This window comes from Helianthus annuus, chromosome 3 (genome assembly GCF_002127325.2).
Source record: "Helianthus annuus cultivar XRQ/B chromosome 3, HanXRQr2.0-SUNRISE, whole genome shotgun sequence".
Lineage (NCBI taxonomy): Eukaryota > Viridiplantae > Streptophyta > Magnoliopsida > Asterales > Asteraceae > Helianthus > Helianthus annuus.
This window is the reverse complement of record NC_035435.2, coordinates 108,472,316-108,488,770: the sequence shown is the minus strand read 5'-3', so window position 1 is coordinate 108,488,770 and position 16,455 is coordinate 108,472,316. Positions and strand designations below refer to the sequence as shown.

The 16,455-nt window shown below is 36.7% G+C and overlaps 2 protein-coding genes across 3 annotated transcripts; one reads left to right on the top strand and one right to left on the bottom strand.

Annotated features, from left to right (window-relative positions):
- Window positions 1–3,059: 3,059 nt before the first annotated feature.
- On the top strand, window positions 3,060–5,695 carry LOC110929535 (phenylcoumaran benzylic ether reductase Pyrc5). Its single transcript, XM_022172690.2, has 5 exons — window positions 3,060–3,496; window positions 4,318–4,452; window positions 4,590–4,827; window positions 5,084–5,287; window positions 5,387–5,695. The coding sequence occupies exons 1-5, from the start codon at window positions 3,242–3,244 to the stop codon at window positions 5,551–5,553; spliced, it is 999 nt and encodes a 332-aa protein (XP_022028382.1). The 5' UTR covers window positions 3,060–3,241; the 3' UTR covers window positions 5,554–5,695.
- Window positions 5,696–13,387: 7,692 nt separating this feature from the next.
- LOC110929536 (protein RER1B) lies at window positions 13,388–16,223 on the bottom strand. Of its 2 annotated transcripts, XM_022172691.2 has the most exons (5): window positions 16,070–16,223; window positions 15,180–15,248; window positions 14,732–15,098; window positions 14,112–14,292; window positions 13,388–13,724 (listed from the first exon to the last, which is right to left on the bottom strand). In XM_022172691.2, exons 3-5 carry the CDS (start codon window positions 15,076–15,078, stop codon window positions 13,668–13,670), a joined length of 585 nt encoding a protein of 194 aa, XP_022028383.1. In that variant the 5' UTR covers window positions 15,079–15,098; window positions 15,180–15,248; window positions 16,070–16,223; the 3' UTR covers window positions 13,388–13,667. The 2 variants fall into 2 exon arrangements, with proteins under 2 accessions (XP_022028383.1, XP_022028384.1); XM_022172692.2 differs by lacking the exon at window positions 15,180–15,248 and having other exon boundaries at window positions 16,070–16,210.
- Between the last annotated feature and the right edge of the window lie 232 nt (window positions 16,224–16,455).

The following is a 16,455-nucleotide window of genomic DNA, read 5'->3' as shown; positions in this document are numbered from 1 at the left end:
GTGTGAATGGAATGGATTATGTATGTATATGTGTGTGTATGTATATATATAAGTGATCATGTAGTTGTATATGTCATAAAATACGAGTATGTAATACGTATAGTGTTAATACTATGGCCTACCATATTAATATGGATACATGTTCATAATTTGAAAGTGTGTAAGTAGGACAGTTGACTTTCTGAAAGTCAACAATGAATGAATAGCATGGTTAGCCTTTCGGACACAATTGTAATAGTAGAGAAGTCATGTGTTATGTATTAGATGCAAGGTTGGAGAACTCGCTAGTCGCTAGCGGGTCGGTGAGGTAGGGACTAGCGACTACTCGGGATTACTCGGGATTAATTGGGATTAATCGGATCGGACTTTTTATGTATAATTTTAAGTTTTTATACATATATACATATATTTTTATACGTAATTTTTTTAAGTGGACAAGTTTTGACCGGAATCTGGGAGGTTTTGGCCGGAATATGTGTTTTTTTCGATTTTTTCCGATTTTTCTTGTTTTTTCCCGATTTTTTCCGATTTTTCCCAACCGACTAGTCGCGATTAGGGCCGACTAGGGCCGATTAGGGCCGACTAGGCCGACTAGCGATTTTTTTACTGATTAGCTGAAAATTACTCAGTTGATGGGCGACTAGCGACTAGTCAGCGATTAATCGCCGACTAGTCGCGATTTTTGCAACCATGATTAGATGATCTATGTGTTGTGTATGATGTAATTGAGTTGCGTGAATGTGGAACAAGGTGACTTTTAGTCTATGCCTTATGTATGTGGTATTTGGTTAATAAAAAGTTAAGTAATGTATGAATGGAAAGAAATGAATGTTAGTATGAATGATCATGTGTGCTAACCATAATGTGATTGTGATGACATGAAAGGATAAGAATCACATTAGCATGGACTCAAGAACGGAAGGTTAACGGGTCAAGCGGAGGCGAGGAAGCAATCATGAACACGAACGCTTAAGGTAAGTGATTCCCGAACTAAATTTATTTATATATAATGAGTTTTGATTGCAAGAATGATGGGTAAGAAATGATAGAACAAAAGTAAGTAAGGTCGTATTGGGTAATATGTGAATTAGTTATGAATGAAAACTCTTGTTAAGATCAAACGGGTCAAAATGTGGAAAGTAATGTGTCGGATGTGGATTTTGGATGTTGTGGTACGGGAACCATGTAAGAATGTTAAGTAATGTTAGTATTAAGGTAAGTATTGTTGTAGCGGGTTAAAAGTAGTTAACTTTGTCGGAAACAACTCGGTAACATCAAACGGGTCAAAATCAAGAAAGTAAGATAAAAGTATAGGATTTGGTTATGGGAACTTGGGGTTAAGTGTTAGAATGATTTGGGGGCTTGTAATAATGTTATTTTACGTTTTGGGAAGTTCGGGATGCGCGAACGGGGGTCGAAACGTCAAAAAGAATGAAATTCGGCGTCGGTGCTGCAGGGGCAGCGTCGCCGACGCTGGTAGCAGCGTCCCCGACGCTGGGCAGCAGTTGGCTGACGCCCTAAATTGCTGTTTACGCGTCAGCCGACGCCAGCAACCCCGTTTCTTCGTTTTTCTTCGATTCGGGACCCCATAGACCCATTCCCAAGCCCCATTAAACTTCCATAATGTACCCCAACTTTACCATATAGTTTTGTGAGGTATGGATGATTATAGAAATCATTTTTAAGCTCCCGAAATGTACCCGAAACTCATTGAAGAGTGTTTATGATGTACGGGTAAGAATGGGGCGTGTATGCAAGTATGTGTGGGAACGAAATAAATATGTAGGAATGTATGAATAGATTAATCGTATGTTAGTAGATGAAACCTATTAGTAAACACGAATTGAAATGAGTATATGCGTAGGTTGGTATGTAAGAGACTTATATGTATAGTAGTTTGTGTGTTAAGAATTGTTAGTATGAATATGTGAGAATGTAAGTTTTATGTAAGAGTTTGGATAGAGGGGTAGGTGTATGAAGTAGAATTTATTATACTCAAATGAGTTGGTTTAGATAATACGTATGCGTGTTATTGAACCATATGTATTCGAATGAGTGAGACTTGTATGTATGTATGGTGTAAATATATATATGAGTATTAATGATGCTAACCGGGTTGCCTTTGAGAATGAAATGAAATGCAGGTACATTATTGTTGACTCATTGAAGGTTAAACACCGAGATGAAATGCTTGAATTCAGAAAGATAACCGAATGGAATATATATGAGGATAGAACGCGACGTGATCCTATAATTATGAATCTTCGATTATATATAATGTCACCAAATACTAATGATGTGAATGTATGTGGTGAATGCAGGTTACACGGAATCACGGATCATCATCATGAGGTGTAAGTGGTCGAAGATCGAGTCATAAGATAGATTGTACGGGAAGGGTGATTATGTAATTTAGTAAACATAAGTTATCTTTTTTTTTATATAAATGAGAACGAAGAATGTATTTATTGCAAAAGAGTTATTTTAAAATGGAATTTCAAGTATGTCAAGACGTTTATAGAGAAAGAAATTTTAAGGCTCGTATTTCCGCTGCGTCTTTATGATTAAAACGTGTTTGGGTCTTACAAATCTTTTCTTTCCTTATGTTGATCAATCTATCTAATTCATATAATCAATCTTTTCTTTCCTTATGTTGATCAATCTATGACGTAAGCGTTACAATATAAACATAAACAATAAATAAAAAGAAATTAACTACTTTTCATAGTGCTTCTAGAAGAAATTGAAAAGCAAAATGCTCCACCTAAAGATAAGAGAACAAACAAGAGGAATCAAAGATGAAACCATCATTAATGCTATAGTGGTAGTAAAGGTATTTAAGTTCTATTTATGGTAGGTTTGGGTGAGTTTTTCCCTCTAGATCTCAAGTATAAGTCTGAGTGATAAGGGTTTCTCATTAAGGGGTTTAACTTGGGAATCTATTGTGCGAGGGGACTCTCTAGCACGGACCCGGTTAAGACAACGCATGTTAGACCACCCAACATGCACGAATAATTCACACGTTTAAAAAAAAAAGGAATCAAAGATGAATCTGGACATATTCATGAGTATAGATGCATAATGAAACTTTGGTCATTTCGAAATTACTCCAAAACAAAACAAAATAACATAATGGTAATCAACCAAGAGTCAGAATAGCGACACATCAATTATATATGCAAGCGACACACCATTTGCTCTATAACTACTCACTAGTCGTTGGTTGCTACACACTTATTGTATGCTTAAAGCCCTTGGCCGTTGCACTCTTTTTAACAAACATCGACCACCCGGAAACCGTCGTAGAAACAAAATGGCCGAGAAGAGTAAGATTCTGATCATTGGAGGAACTGGTTACATCGGAAAATTCATCGTTGAGGCGAGCGCCAAATATGGCCATCCTACTTTCCTCCTAGTCAGGGAATCAACACTCTCCGATCCTTCAAAATCCGCTCTCATCGACTCGTTTAAGAAATCCGGCGTTCATTTTGTCACTGTGAGTGATAACTACTAATAACTGTTGTGTTTTTCTCTAATGAGTAACTAGTTACGTAGGTGTCATGATTTTTATATGACCCTAATATTTTTTTCGCTCATTTTGTCACTGTGAGTGATAACTAATAACCGTTGTGTTTTTCTCTAACAAGTAACTAGTTGCGTCAGGTGTTATGGCTTTTATATGATACTAAGATTTTTTTTCGCTTTATTTCACCCGTATTAACAATTCTTAAATTTTCATTACTAACTATTTAATATTTTCTTGAGTAAGTACATGGATGGTCCCTATAGTTGAACAAAATTATGAATCACCGGTTCCAAAAGTACACGAACTGGTTTTTTTATAGATAGTTCTTATGGTTTGCATTTTGTAACGAATATAGTCCCAAATTTTGCCAAAAGAACATGATGGTCCTCGTGGTTTGTACTGTGTAACGCATTTAGTCCCTAACTTAGACCGGCTAAAACCTTTAAATTTGTTAGCTAATGACTAAATGTGTTACAAAATACAAACCACATGGACCATCCATGTACTTTTGAAAAGCCAGAGACAATTTCCAAAATTTTGGTTAACCATAGAAACCATTCAGTGTATTCTACTCTATTTTCTTTATTTAACTGGTACAATCCACTATTAACTATTTAATAATCAGTCTGGTTATATTAGTTTTCCCTATTTATTGTTTTCTTTTTTATGTAATTTTTCCTTTTCTCTAGTACAGAAGTTCTAGCACAATTCTTTGTATATCATTGTTAATTAAGATTTTTTGTTTGTGATTTAAATGTATATTGATTATTTATGTGTGTTTTTGGCTACAGGGTGACTTGTATGATCATGAGAGTCTTGTTAAGGCGATAAAGCAGGTAGATGTTGTGATCTCGACGGTAGGTCACCTACAACTTGGTGATCAAGGTAATATTATTGCCGCGATCAAAGAAGCTGGTAACGTCAAGGTATTGTTAATCTATTCCCACCTGCCTAGGTATTGGCGGATCCTATGAGTTTTCTGATGACAAGTTCTAATGATTATAAAAAAACAGCTGTCAAGGTTTTTTTCATGTTAATGTATTCCATTTCCAATATATTTCAGAAATTCTACCCGTCAGAGTTTGGAAATGATGTGGACCGTACACACGCCGTGGAGCCGGCCAAAACAGCTTTTGCAACCAAGGCTGGGATTCGTCGTGCCATTGAAGCTGAAAATATCCCTCATACCTACATTTCTTCCAATTGTTTCGCCGGTTATTTCCTTCCAACATTGGCGCAACCAGGTGTCACCGCTCCGCCGAGGGATAAGGTTGTGATATTAGGTGATGGAAACGCAAAAGGTATGAAAAAAAATTGATTTCAAAGTATTTGAGCATTAAGACGATGTTGTCCCATTTCCCTAATAGGGTTGACTAAACGCATCCCCCCCCCCCCCCCCAAAACGTCAAATAAAGGGAATTTTTTGTATCTCAGTGTGAAAAGATAAAATATTAGAGGTTTGACACCTTACAGAAGGGAAGGGGGTACAACACGCAATATTAGAGGGGGTGGGGTACGTTTAGCACTTACCGTTCTAATCATCTAGTTGTATCGCAGCTGTTTACAATGATGAACATGACATTGGAACATACACCATTAAAACTGTGGATGATCCAAGAACACTCAACAAGATCGTGTATATCAAGCCTCCTGCTAACATCTACTCGTTCAATGAACTCATATCGTTGTGGGAGAAAAAGATCGGAAAAACATTGGAGAAGGTTTATCTTTCTGAAGATCAAGTTTTGAAGAACATACAAGGTAATAATAATACCAGTTGACATTGGTACCTATATATATATATATATATATATCCACTTGTGAAGTAATTTATTTATTTGTTGATTATTTATGATGTAGAATCTCCGGTTCCATTGAATGTGGTGTTATCAATCTCTCATTCGATCCTTGTGAAGGGAGATCAAACAAACTTTGAGATCAAGCCATCATTTGGGGTGGAAGCTTCTGCACTTTATCCTGATGTGAAATACACTACGGTTGACGAGTATCTCAACCGTTTCGTGTGACCATGGTGGCCCGTGGATGGCATTCCGTTTCGTGTCAGCTATATACTTGTGTTTGTATTGGGTTGGTTTTGGTTTCTACTTTTTAGAACTTACCATATGGATATGGTGGTGAATAATAAAGAGCGTGTGGTTTTGATTGTTTCTTGCAAGTGCTAAAATTAAAATGTCAAATTCATATGGTGGTGAATAAATCTATAACTACTTATAAGCCACCTAGTCTATTTATATAATTTATTTTTAACAAAAGTGAAAGTTAGGTAAAAAGAAATTTGTTGAGTTATCAACATGTGTGTAGCCCTGATAGAACGAACACAGAACCAAGAGAAGAAGAATACGATCAATCAAGCTAAATCTTATTAACAACCCATGATCCTACTTATACAACTGTTAACTACCTTTAACAACCATCTAACTAACCTGTTAACAACTAACCACTCTTTGTACATTTAACCCCCCTCACTTATTACAACTATTACACAACAACCCAGAACTATCTATCAACATTTACAATATTAACCCTCATACTTTGTCTCCTAACAATACTTCCCCCCTAACAAAATTCTTGTCTCAAGAATTGAAATGAGGAAATCTCAGCTGAAATTCTTCCAAATCTTCCCATGTTGCCTCCGTTATTGGCAAATTCTCCCAATGAACCAAAATACTTGTAGCCATCCGATTGTTCTTTTTAGTGATCTTCCTATCCATTATGGCACGAGGCTGAAGTGTAAACCGTGGTTCAGCAGGTAATGGAACAACATGATCATGGCTGCCATAAGCTGGCTTCAGTAGAGAAACATGGAATGTCGGATGTAACTTCGAAGTTGAAGGCAGGTCCAGCTTATAAGCCACTTGCCCTATTTTTTCAACGATCAAAAATGGGCCAAAATATTTAGGACCTAACTTCTGATGAGTATGAGCCTTCATTGTCTTCTGGACATAAGCTTGTAGCTTAACATAGACCCAATCTCCAATTTTAAAATTCCGTTCTGTCCTCTTTTTGTCTGCATATTGTTTCATTTGATTTTTGGCTCTACACAAAGACTTCTTTAAGTTCACAAGTTTCAATTCCCTAGCTGCAAACAGTTGGTCAATGGATTCTAGCTTTGATTCATGGGGAATGAAAGGAATGTGGACAGGAGGATGTACCCCATATAGAGCTTCAAAGGGTGACATTCCTATGGCAGAATGCCATGTAGAATTGTACCACCACTCAGCAAGAGTCAACCATTTAGGCCATTGTAGTGGAGTATCCATAACCATGCATCTAAGGTATGATTCCAAGCATCTATTCAAGACCTCAGTCTGCCCATCAGACTGAGGATGATATGCAGATGAGAAGGCCAACTCTATTCCTTGTAACTTCATAAAATCTTTCCAAAACTCACTTAGGAAAACAGCATCTCTATCCGATACTATAGTAGAGGGGCAACCATGTAATTTGAAGACATTATCAAACAAAAGTTGAGCTACTTGTGCAGCAGTAAAGGGATGAGCTAAACTCATAAAATGGGCATACTTTGTGAATCTGTCTACAACTACTAGGATAGTATCCTTACCAAAAGCCTTAGGTAGACCACCTATAAAATCCATAGCAATATCAGAAAAGACAGATGTAGGTGTAGGCAGCGGCTGCAATAACCCTGGTGTAGCTATTCTCTCATATTTAGCCCTTTGACAAGTCACACATTCCTTCACAAAAGCCTTCACATCCCTGTCACACTTTTTCCAATAAAACATACTTTTCAGCCTATGCAAAGTAGGGGTATACCCAGAATGTCCTCCTGATGCAGACGAATGGCACAACTCCAGAATTTCCTTCCTTACATCTGCATTATTACCAATGACTATCTTGCCCTTCCTTCTTAAAACATCATTAACCCAAGTCATCTGTTTAACAGGCACCCCAGACTTCAGAGAATGAATAATAGCTTGTATTTGACTATCTTGAATCCAACTGTTTTGAATTTTATCCCACAGCAAGGGTTTCACAGAACCAATACTCATTTGGAATAATGTCAACCCTTCTACTCTTGATAGTGCATCAGCCACAGAATTTTCACTACCCTTTTTGTAAACTATTTCATAATCATAACCCACCAATTTTGACAGCCATTTTTGTTGTAAGGGTGTATTAACCGTTTGTTCCAAAAGATATTTTAAGCTCCTCTGGTCTGTTCTAATGATGAAGTGTTTGGTTATCAAATAATGATGCCAATGCTTGACTGCCATAAGAATGGCCAGCAATTCCTTCTCATAAACCGACATAGACATCTGATTGATAGAAATTCCCTTACTAATGAAAGCCAAGGGATGCCCTTCCTGCATTAGTACAGCTCCCAATCCTTTTGCAGATGCATCAGTTTCAATAATAAACACCTTAGAAAAATCAGGTAAGGTGAGAACAGGGGAGTTGGATAATGCATGTTTAAGCTGATCAAATGCTCCTTGTGCCTCCTCAGACCATACAAATCCCTCCTTCTTCAACAAATTAGTGAGTGGCTTAGCAATACCCCCAAAAGATCTGATAAATCTTCTGTAATAGCCTGCTAGCCCCAAGAACCCCCTCAACTGCTTCACTGTTTTAGGGACAGGCCAATTGATAACAGCAGAGACTTTTGATGGATCAGTAGCTACACCTGTTTTAGTTATAACATGCCCCAGGTATTCTATTTGTGCCCCAGCAAACGAGCATTTAGACTTTTTGGCCATTAATGTATGTTTCCGCAGCAATTGCAGAACTTCTTTCAAATCTTTCAAGTGTTGTTCCATCGAAGAACTGTATACCAAGATATCATCGAAAAAGACCAAAACACATTTCCTCAGCAGTGGTTTAAAAGTTGTATTCATCAGGGCCTGGAAGGTTGCCGGTGCATTAGTTAACCCAAAAGGAAGCACTAAAAATTCAAAGTGTCCTTGATGGGTCCTAAAGGTCGTCTTGTAAATGTCATCCTCATACATTCGAATCTGATGGTAGCCAGACCGTAAATCTAGCTTTGAAAAGACAGAACTACCCCCCAACTCATCTAACAACTCATCAATCAATGGTATGGGAAAACTGTTTTTTACCGTGGCATCATTTAATCTTCTGTAGTCTATGCACATCCTCCAAGTGCCGTCCTTTTTCTTTACAAGAACAACTGGTGCAGCGAATGAGCTTGTACTTTCTCTTATGACTCCAGTATCTAGCAACTCCTGGGTCATCTTCTCGATAACATCCTTTTGTGCAGCCTGGTATCTGTATGGTTTTTGAATTATGGGTTGTGTGCCCTCCTTAAGAATGATTTTGTGATCACAAGGCCTTTTCGGAGGTAAAGTATTGGGAACAGCAAAAACATCTTCATACTCTCTTAACAAACTGTTTAATGCTTCCTCATGTCCCTTGTAACTTACATGTGGTGATTGTCCCTCCGAAACCATACTAAACAACTGAGCTTGAGCCACTTGATTTCTATCAGCCAATATTTCTTGCATTTTCTCAACAGAACATAATGAAACCCCTTTATTCTTAATCCCTTTTAACTCAAAATCACTGCCATTCAACTGGAATTTCATTGTTAACTCCTTAAAGTTCCATGTTATATCGTTGAGACTGTGTAACCATTGTATTCCCAAGACCATGTCATAATTGGACAATGGAATAAGGAAAGCATCTGCTTTAAACCAGTTTCCCTGCATGGTCCAATGCAAATTCTCACTCATTTTAACACATTTCATTTGATCCCCATCAGCCACTATGATATCCATGGGTTGAATAGTCTTGACCTCAATTCCCATTCTCAATGCTAACTTTTCATCTAAAAAGTTATGTGTTGATCCTGAGTCGATCAATATATGTATTGTTTTAGTCCCTATCGACCCAATAACTCTCATGGTAGAATAAGAGGGAATACCCATTATGGCATTCAAAGAAATGTGTGGTTCTGGCATCTCTACTACTATCTCTTCTTCATACTCCTCACCCTTTTCCTCCTCATTTTCCTCTTCCATTATTTCAATTGAAAACAGTTGCTTATTTTTACATTGGTGAGTAGCACTAAACTTCTCATTACAACCAAAACACTCACCCCTGGCCCGCTTATCAGCTATCTCTTTAGGGCTCAATCTTCTCGAATTGATAGGCTTAGCTTTAATAGGAGGTGCAGTCAATAAGGGTAAATTTGAGGAAGTATTACCAGCAATTGACTTAGTACTGTAGTGGTTATTATTCTTTTGGTGAAACACATTAGCATTATAGGGCTTATTATACTTAACACCTTGTATAGCCTCATTAGCCTCATCTTGTAATCTTGCTAACATGTAAGCTTCAGGAATATTCCTTGGTCTTAACAGTCTCACTGGGTATCCTATTTCCGGTTTAACAGCCCTTAAAAATAAACTCACTGCATATTCATCACACAAATTTACCTTAGTGAGACCCAAATCAAATTGTTGACAGAATTCTTGTAAAGACCCTTTCTGTTTCAAAGCAGCCAGTGCCCCCATTGCATCTTGAATCATTACTTCAGCAAATCTCGTTGCAATGAAGCTCTTATACTCAGCCCATAACATTCCTTCAATCGAACCACCTCTTGACTTAACAAAGGATTGATGCCATAACAAAGCAACATCTTCTAAGTGAATAATTGCACACTTAACCTTCAATCTTTCTGGAGTTTCATCTACTGAAAAGTAGTGTTCCACCCTACATAACCAACCCTCCACATTTGTACCATTAAACTTTGGGAAATCCATCTTTGTTACCTTGTGGAATTGCCTCTGATAGGACTGATCTTCATTATCACTATTAGTTCTTGAATGGAATCCATTAAGAGAATCATTCCTCCCCATTCCTATATTCTGTAAATTCTTGAGAATCTCAGACATTTGAGACTTCATTTCCGCCATTTCTGCTAAATTTTGAGTTGTTGCCACCTTAATTGCTTCTAATTCTGTAAGATTCTTCCCAGTGACAGTCTCCAAACGATGTACTGCTGCATCATGATCCTGAACCCTCTGTTCTAGGGTTTGATTTAGGGATTGATTCCTGGTTGTCATTTTTACCAAATTGTGATAAAATTGATCGAACAATGATCAATTTGAATCGAAAGAACTGAATGAATTTGATCGAACAATGATCAAATTCTGTAACAATTGAACGGAGCGAATTTTGACCTAACAATGAATAATCGGAATTTGAATCGAATTATGGATGAATTCAAGAGCTGCCGAGGAACGGAAGCTCTGATACCACTTGATAGAACGAACACAGAACCAAGAGAAGAAGAATACGATCAATCAAGCTAAATCTTATTAACAACCCATGATCCTACTTATACAACTGTTAACTACCTTTAACAACCATCTAACTAACCTGTTAACAACTAACCACTCTTTGTACATTTAACCCCCCTCACTTATTACAACTATTACACAACAACCCAGAACTATCTATCAACATTTACAATATTAACCCTCATACTTTGTCTCCTAACAATACCTTTAACAACCATCTAACTAACCTGTTAACAACTAACCACTCTTTGTACATTTAACCCCCCTCACTTATTACAACTATTACACAACAACCCAGAACTATCTATCAACATTTACAATATTAACCCTCATACTTTGTCTCCTAACAAGCCCACAAGAATTGTGGACCCAAAGCTACCCACTAACAATTGCCATATGCCTATGGTACATTTCTCACATTTCATTCTACATTATCTATATATATGCATCGAAAATGACAACTATAAAGTATACCTAACAACAAGAGTACGACATGGTTGTTCTATCTACAATAAACTTCACTATAAATAGTAACAAAATAACTATGGATATTAACTGTATTAGATTACTGGCTGTTAACGGGGGTGTATGAGTCGTGTAAGGAATTGTTGCCTAAAGTTATAATTAATAATGAGGGTGCACAATATTTAATTTATAAATTTAAGATGAACTAACATCATGTTTAGGAAGGTATTTATTTAGTGATCTATATGGAATCGGAACATTTAGTGTTACTTCTTCCACACATGTATACGTAAACAAAACAAATAACTTCTTTCTAATGATGTAATGTATGTTTAGAAGCAATCATCATCGTGGCACCAGCGAAACTATCCAATCATATCAATCTCCACCAGGCTATAATGCTTATACAACAATTCCGTAGGAAACCCAATAAACCTGGGAAAACCCCCCTTGTAGGAATCGAACGTAGGTCCTTAAGCCTTATCTCATCCTCAAAATGTCACTAGGCTATAATGCCATATAAGATAATTTATTATTATAAGACACTTATGTCCCTTTGCTTTATTTATTTTTTGGTTTAATATATAAATTTATATATGTATGGTATATGAATATAAAATGAAATATAAATATAAATATAACTCAAAATCATAGATACACAATATAGACTGAACAACAACAACCATACCCCTTCGGTTCATCAAACTACCTCCATCTCCTATTGAAATCGTGCTATCAGGATCGCGGCAATCGCCATTAAGATCTATGACCAAAATCGGGTTTTTGGTTAAACTGTTAGTTCCAGTTTTAATGGCTTGTATGTTAAACAGATGTGTAAAGTACGGTAATACATGTTCCGTTATAGAACGCACCTTGGTTGTACTGTTAGTTCCGGTTTTAATGGCTTATTTGTTAAACAGGTCTGTAAAGTATGGCAACACATGTTCCGTTATAGAACACCCCAAATTTATGTTTAAAAGATAGTATTTTGTTTTAAAAATAAATATATACAAACTTAGGTGGTATTCATTTCACTTAATGAAATGTAATCTAAATGGATTGGAATGTAAAATTCATTTCTTATGGTGTTCGTTTTAACAAAAGAATGAATTGGAATTGAACGATAACATAAGAAACGAAATCTATATTCCAATTTCATCCAGATTCCACTACATTCTGTAAAACGAACACGCCTGAATTCCAAACAAATTGTAATTCCAATTCCAATTACGTTATATTCCACGAAACGAACGCTACCTTAATCTATTGTGAGGAACCAAATACGGAATGATAGTCAGTTATGACTATCCAGATATCTGACATTCATAAGTGATTATCATCCGTATTTGGTTCCTCACAATGGATTAAGTTTGTATAGATTTATGTTTTAAAACATATAGGATTGAGAGAAGACTCCATGTAATTGCGTAAAAATCACCTCAACATTTGAGAACATTCATTCAATATGTATGACACAAATTAAGACGTACTAATATACCTTACTTGAAACGAAGTGATACATATATATTGATAACTACAAGTGAACAAACTCAAATTTATCCTACATATTCAAATTTACCATATTTATTCAAAGTTAATGCTAATATTAACGATCAAATTCATCTAGCAATAAACCAGGGATGAGCATGGTTCTCGTTCGATACCGAACCGGTACCGGTACTGAAAAATGGGGAAAATTGGTACCTGTACCAGTATTTACCCGTAAATACCGGTAATGAAAACGGGGAAAATGGGTATCAAATGGGTATCGGAACCGAATATAGCCGGTACGATTCAATACCAGTACGATACCGATACCGATACCAATACCGATACCCAGTACCAAATGCTCATCCCTACTACAAACCACACGAACACGAATTATACGCAACTTACTCAAAATTTTCAAGTTCAGAGTTTTGAAGTATATGTTTACAGAGAAAAGAAAATTACTGTGTTCAACGAACACAGAAAACTTCAACGAGTAAATCCAATGCAAAACTCATGCATTTGCCGCTATGAAGCACCAGATCATACAAATATCTTTGGTCCAACAACTAAAAGCAGGTAACTATGGACATATATCATTTCCCATCCCTAACCGACAGAGCAAATTGGTGGATGATAATATAGCACAATGTTTAAAAACATTTAAAAGAAAAACAAGCCAAAATAAATGTGTGAACGAAGTAGTAGTAGTAACACACATTCATCGTCATGTTTGTACACGAATCGAATCTATCATATTATAATCTAAATCTATTACGGTTTTCAAATATTTCAAACGTTCTGAATTCATTATCTTTTTTTTGTTTCTTCAATATCATCATTTGGAACCCAAAAGATTAAGAACAACCCCTTCCCCCTCTCAAACCGCTTCAATCTGCACGTGAGCCACTGCTGCTCCCAGCTGAAGATTTCTTACCACCGTATTTCTGTTGCACCAAAAAACAATTGTAAAAGAAATCTTGTACAAGGGTCAACAAAGATAACCAACAGATGTCACTAGAGGTGCCTAGATGGGTCGAAAATATTTCGTTTTGTCATATGGGTTGATATGGGTCAAACATATTCCGTTTTCATTTTAAAAACAATTGAATAGAACTTTTCAACCTGCGGGACCCATATGACTCGTTTTCATTTTATCAGTGTATGAAATTTGACCCGTTGGGAGTTACCCCGAATCAACCCATTTTCGAAGTAACTGAGTTACAATTGCTACAAGCCTACATTTAGTTGTTAGTGTAAAGGCGCCTTTATTTTTTGGATGACCTAAAAAGGGAGAAAAAGAAAATAAGAAATGATAAAAGTGCCACAATTACCTGTTTTCCGATATTGAAAGGGACATATTTGTATTTGATCATGTGCATGATCTGGCGTTTCATTGTGAGGGTAAATAGCACAAACCAGTAACAAAGTAGTATAGGCCAAAAGACGGGGACATCAAACATAGAGAAGAAAGTCATCAAGAATGATATGATGAAAGCCTTTGTGATAGCGTACCTGGAAGCATAACAGCCAAAAATTGAAGATAACAGTACATCTTTTAATGAAAAAAATAAGGATTAAAATTTATCAATGTATCTCTAATGTCTAAATAAAGCAATGTAAACGATAGCTATGCTGAGAGCACAAAACAAAAATGTATAAACTATAAAGTAAGAAGAAAGTTCAAGTTGAAAGCAAATATTTAACCGGTTGCTTAGTTATCACTCAAGTGATAAAGGTTTGATAATGAGTGAATGCAGAATGCCTACAGAGTTAAATTACATAAATGGCATTTCTAACCGTAGCCGGCAATACTAAACATTAGAATAACTAGTAGGCATCTTGCCACTAGATGAACAGACAACCATAGCATATTTCAATGAAGGTATAGGAATCAACTACCAGTCTACCAGACAAGAAAAAAGTAAAATGGTAAGGACAGAGAAACAACTACCAGAACTTGAACTCAGGCAGCCGTCGGATGAAAGGCTTGAACTCATCTGAGCCTTTAGTAGGTAGCAGGGGGCCATCAGAAGGTTCCAGTTCAGGGTCAACCAGTGGTGACAGAAACCCAATCAACAGGTTCAGTATGTAGATTCCCAGACCATAGGTGATAATGTAGAACCCTTGCACATAATAAACCCTCACTGCATATAGAACCAGTAAAACTGCAGTGGCAATCCACCTATAAACCGCATGTGGAGTAGTTTTATCCAAGTAAAACTGAAAACGCATGGAAAACTGCCTCCATTGATCCAAAGTAGCAGCTGATGCACTATTACTACCTCCAACGCCCTCCATTGAAATTTAGCCTCAGAATCCTACAGATCCAAAATGCAATATCAATCAAATGAATCAAACCTGTAAGAAAACTTTCGAATTATGCTAAATGCAGTTTATACCTGTTCTCGTTGCTGATTTTTCCTTCTTACCGACACTTCCTAATCTTCACTCTAGTTTAAATCCTAAACCTACAGCAAAATGTAACAGTAAGTTATCATAACCAACTCTAATGATGTTGAAATGCAGTTGACTCTCATCATGCATCTACAGAACAACACAATGAACATTTTGTAGTGCTATTTATAAACAATCCTCCGGTCGAGACTTCGAGTTCAAATATGAATATCTTCAACAAATTTTTACACAGCATTGCAACTAATCCAAAATCAACCTACACAATCAACCTTCAGGTAACCTAATTGCACTCGTCAGAAAAACAAATTTCAATAAACAAAAAAAAAACACGAATTCAACTTCTAAAAAGAAAATCTGAAGTGTTCCACCAATATTTAGCCACGGTAACCTCTAATCAGACATATATCACAATACACATCGAAAACCTAGGGTTTACACTTTACAAACAAACGCCTTCAATAAAGCAAGTAGTTGAAATGCAGTTGACTATCATCGTGCATCAGCAGAACAACATGATGACCATTTTCTACTACTGTCCGTAACTAATCCTTCGTTCGAGTTCAAATTCGAATCTCCTCAACAATTTCTCACACAACATTACAACTAATCCAAATCGACCTACGTATTCTCGCTTCAAATGACCTAATCGCGTTCATTACAACAATAAATTTCAATAAAAACACGAATTCAACTTCTAAAAAGCAGATCTGAAGTGTCTCACCGATATTTAGGCACCGTATCCACTAAATTACACACAGATGTCACAATACACATCGAAAACCTAGGGTTTGTGCACGAAAGCGTTGAATAAAGCAAGTAGTTGAAATTGAAAACGGAATATCGATGCCGGAGAAGAATAAGGAGCAGAAGTTACCTCCGATGACGGTGAAAGAGGCGGATAGAGTGGCCGGAGAAGAAGTCGGTGGGATGAGAAAACGGGATCTGCGTGTTTGCCTAGAGAAATACGGAATCGCCGATTTATCGCAATATAAGTCGTATCGTCCGGGCGCTTACGTCATAAAAACGAATATGCTTTACGAAGCTTAACGACTTAATTGTATTGTATTATTATAAAATGGTATTAAAGCGGTGTTTGGTTCGCGGGATGTTTTAGTAGTTAAATTGCAACTAGTATTAAGCCCCTTGTTGTTGTGATGGAGGCGTATCGTGTCAAGTAGCATCAATGACGCATTGTCGTCAGGGACTATCAACACTGAAAAGGCATGTAAAAAAAAAAACAAAACAAAACCGAATAAAAAG

Bases quoted from the DNA above. Each gene is read 5' to 3' on its own strand.
- LOC110929535 (XM_022172690.2), top strand. From the start codon at position 3,242: ATGCTTAAAGCCCTTGGCCGTTGCACTCTTTTTAACAAACATCGACCA. The intron at 3,497-4,317 runs GTGAGTGATAAC...TTTTGGCTACAG, and splicing joins CCGGCGTTCATTTTGTCACT to GGTGACTTGTATGATCATGA. The intron at 4,828-5,083 runs GTATGAAAAAAA...GTTGTATCGCAG, and splicing joins AGGTGATGGAAACGCAAAAG to CTGTTTACAATGATGAACAT.
- LOC110929536 (XM_022172691.2), bottom strand. From the start codon at position 15,078: ATGGAGGGCGTTGGAGGTAGTAATAGTGCATCAGCTGCTACTTTGGAT. The intron at 14,293-14,731 runs GTAGTTGTTTCT...TTATGCTTCCAG, and splicing joins CTGCCTGAGTTCAAGTTCTG to GTACGCTATCACAAAGGCTT. The intron at 13,725-14,111 runs GTAATTGTGGCA...TTGGTGCAACAG, and splicing joins CTTTCAATATCGGAAAACAG to AAATACGGTGGTAAGAAATC.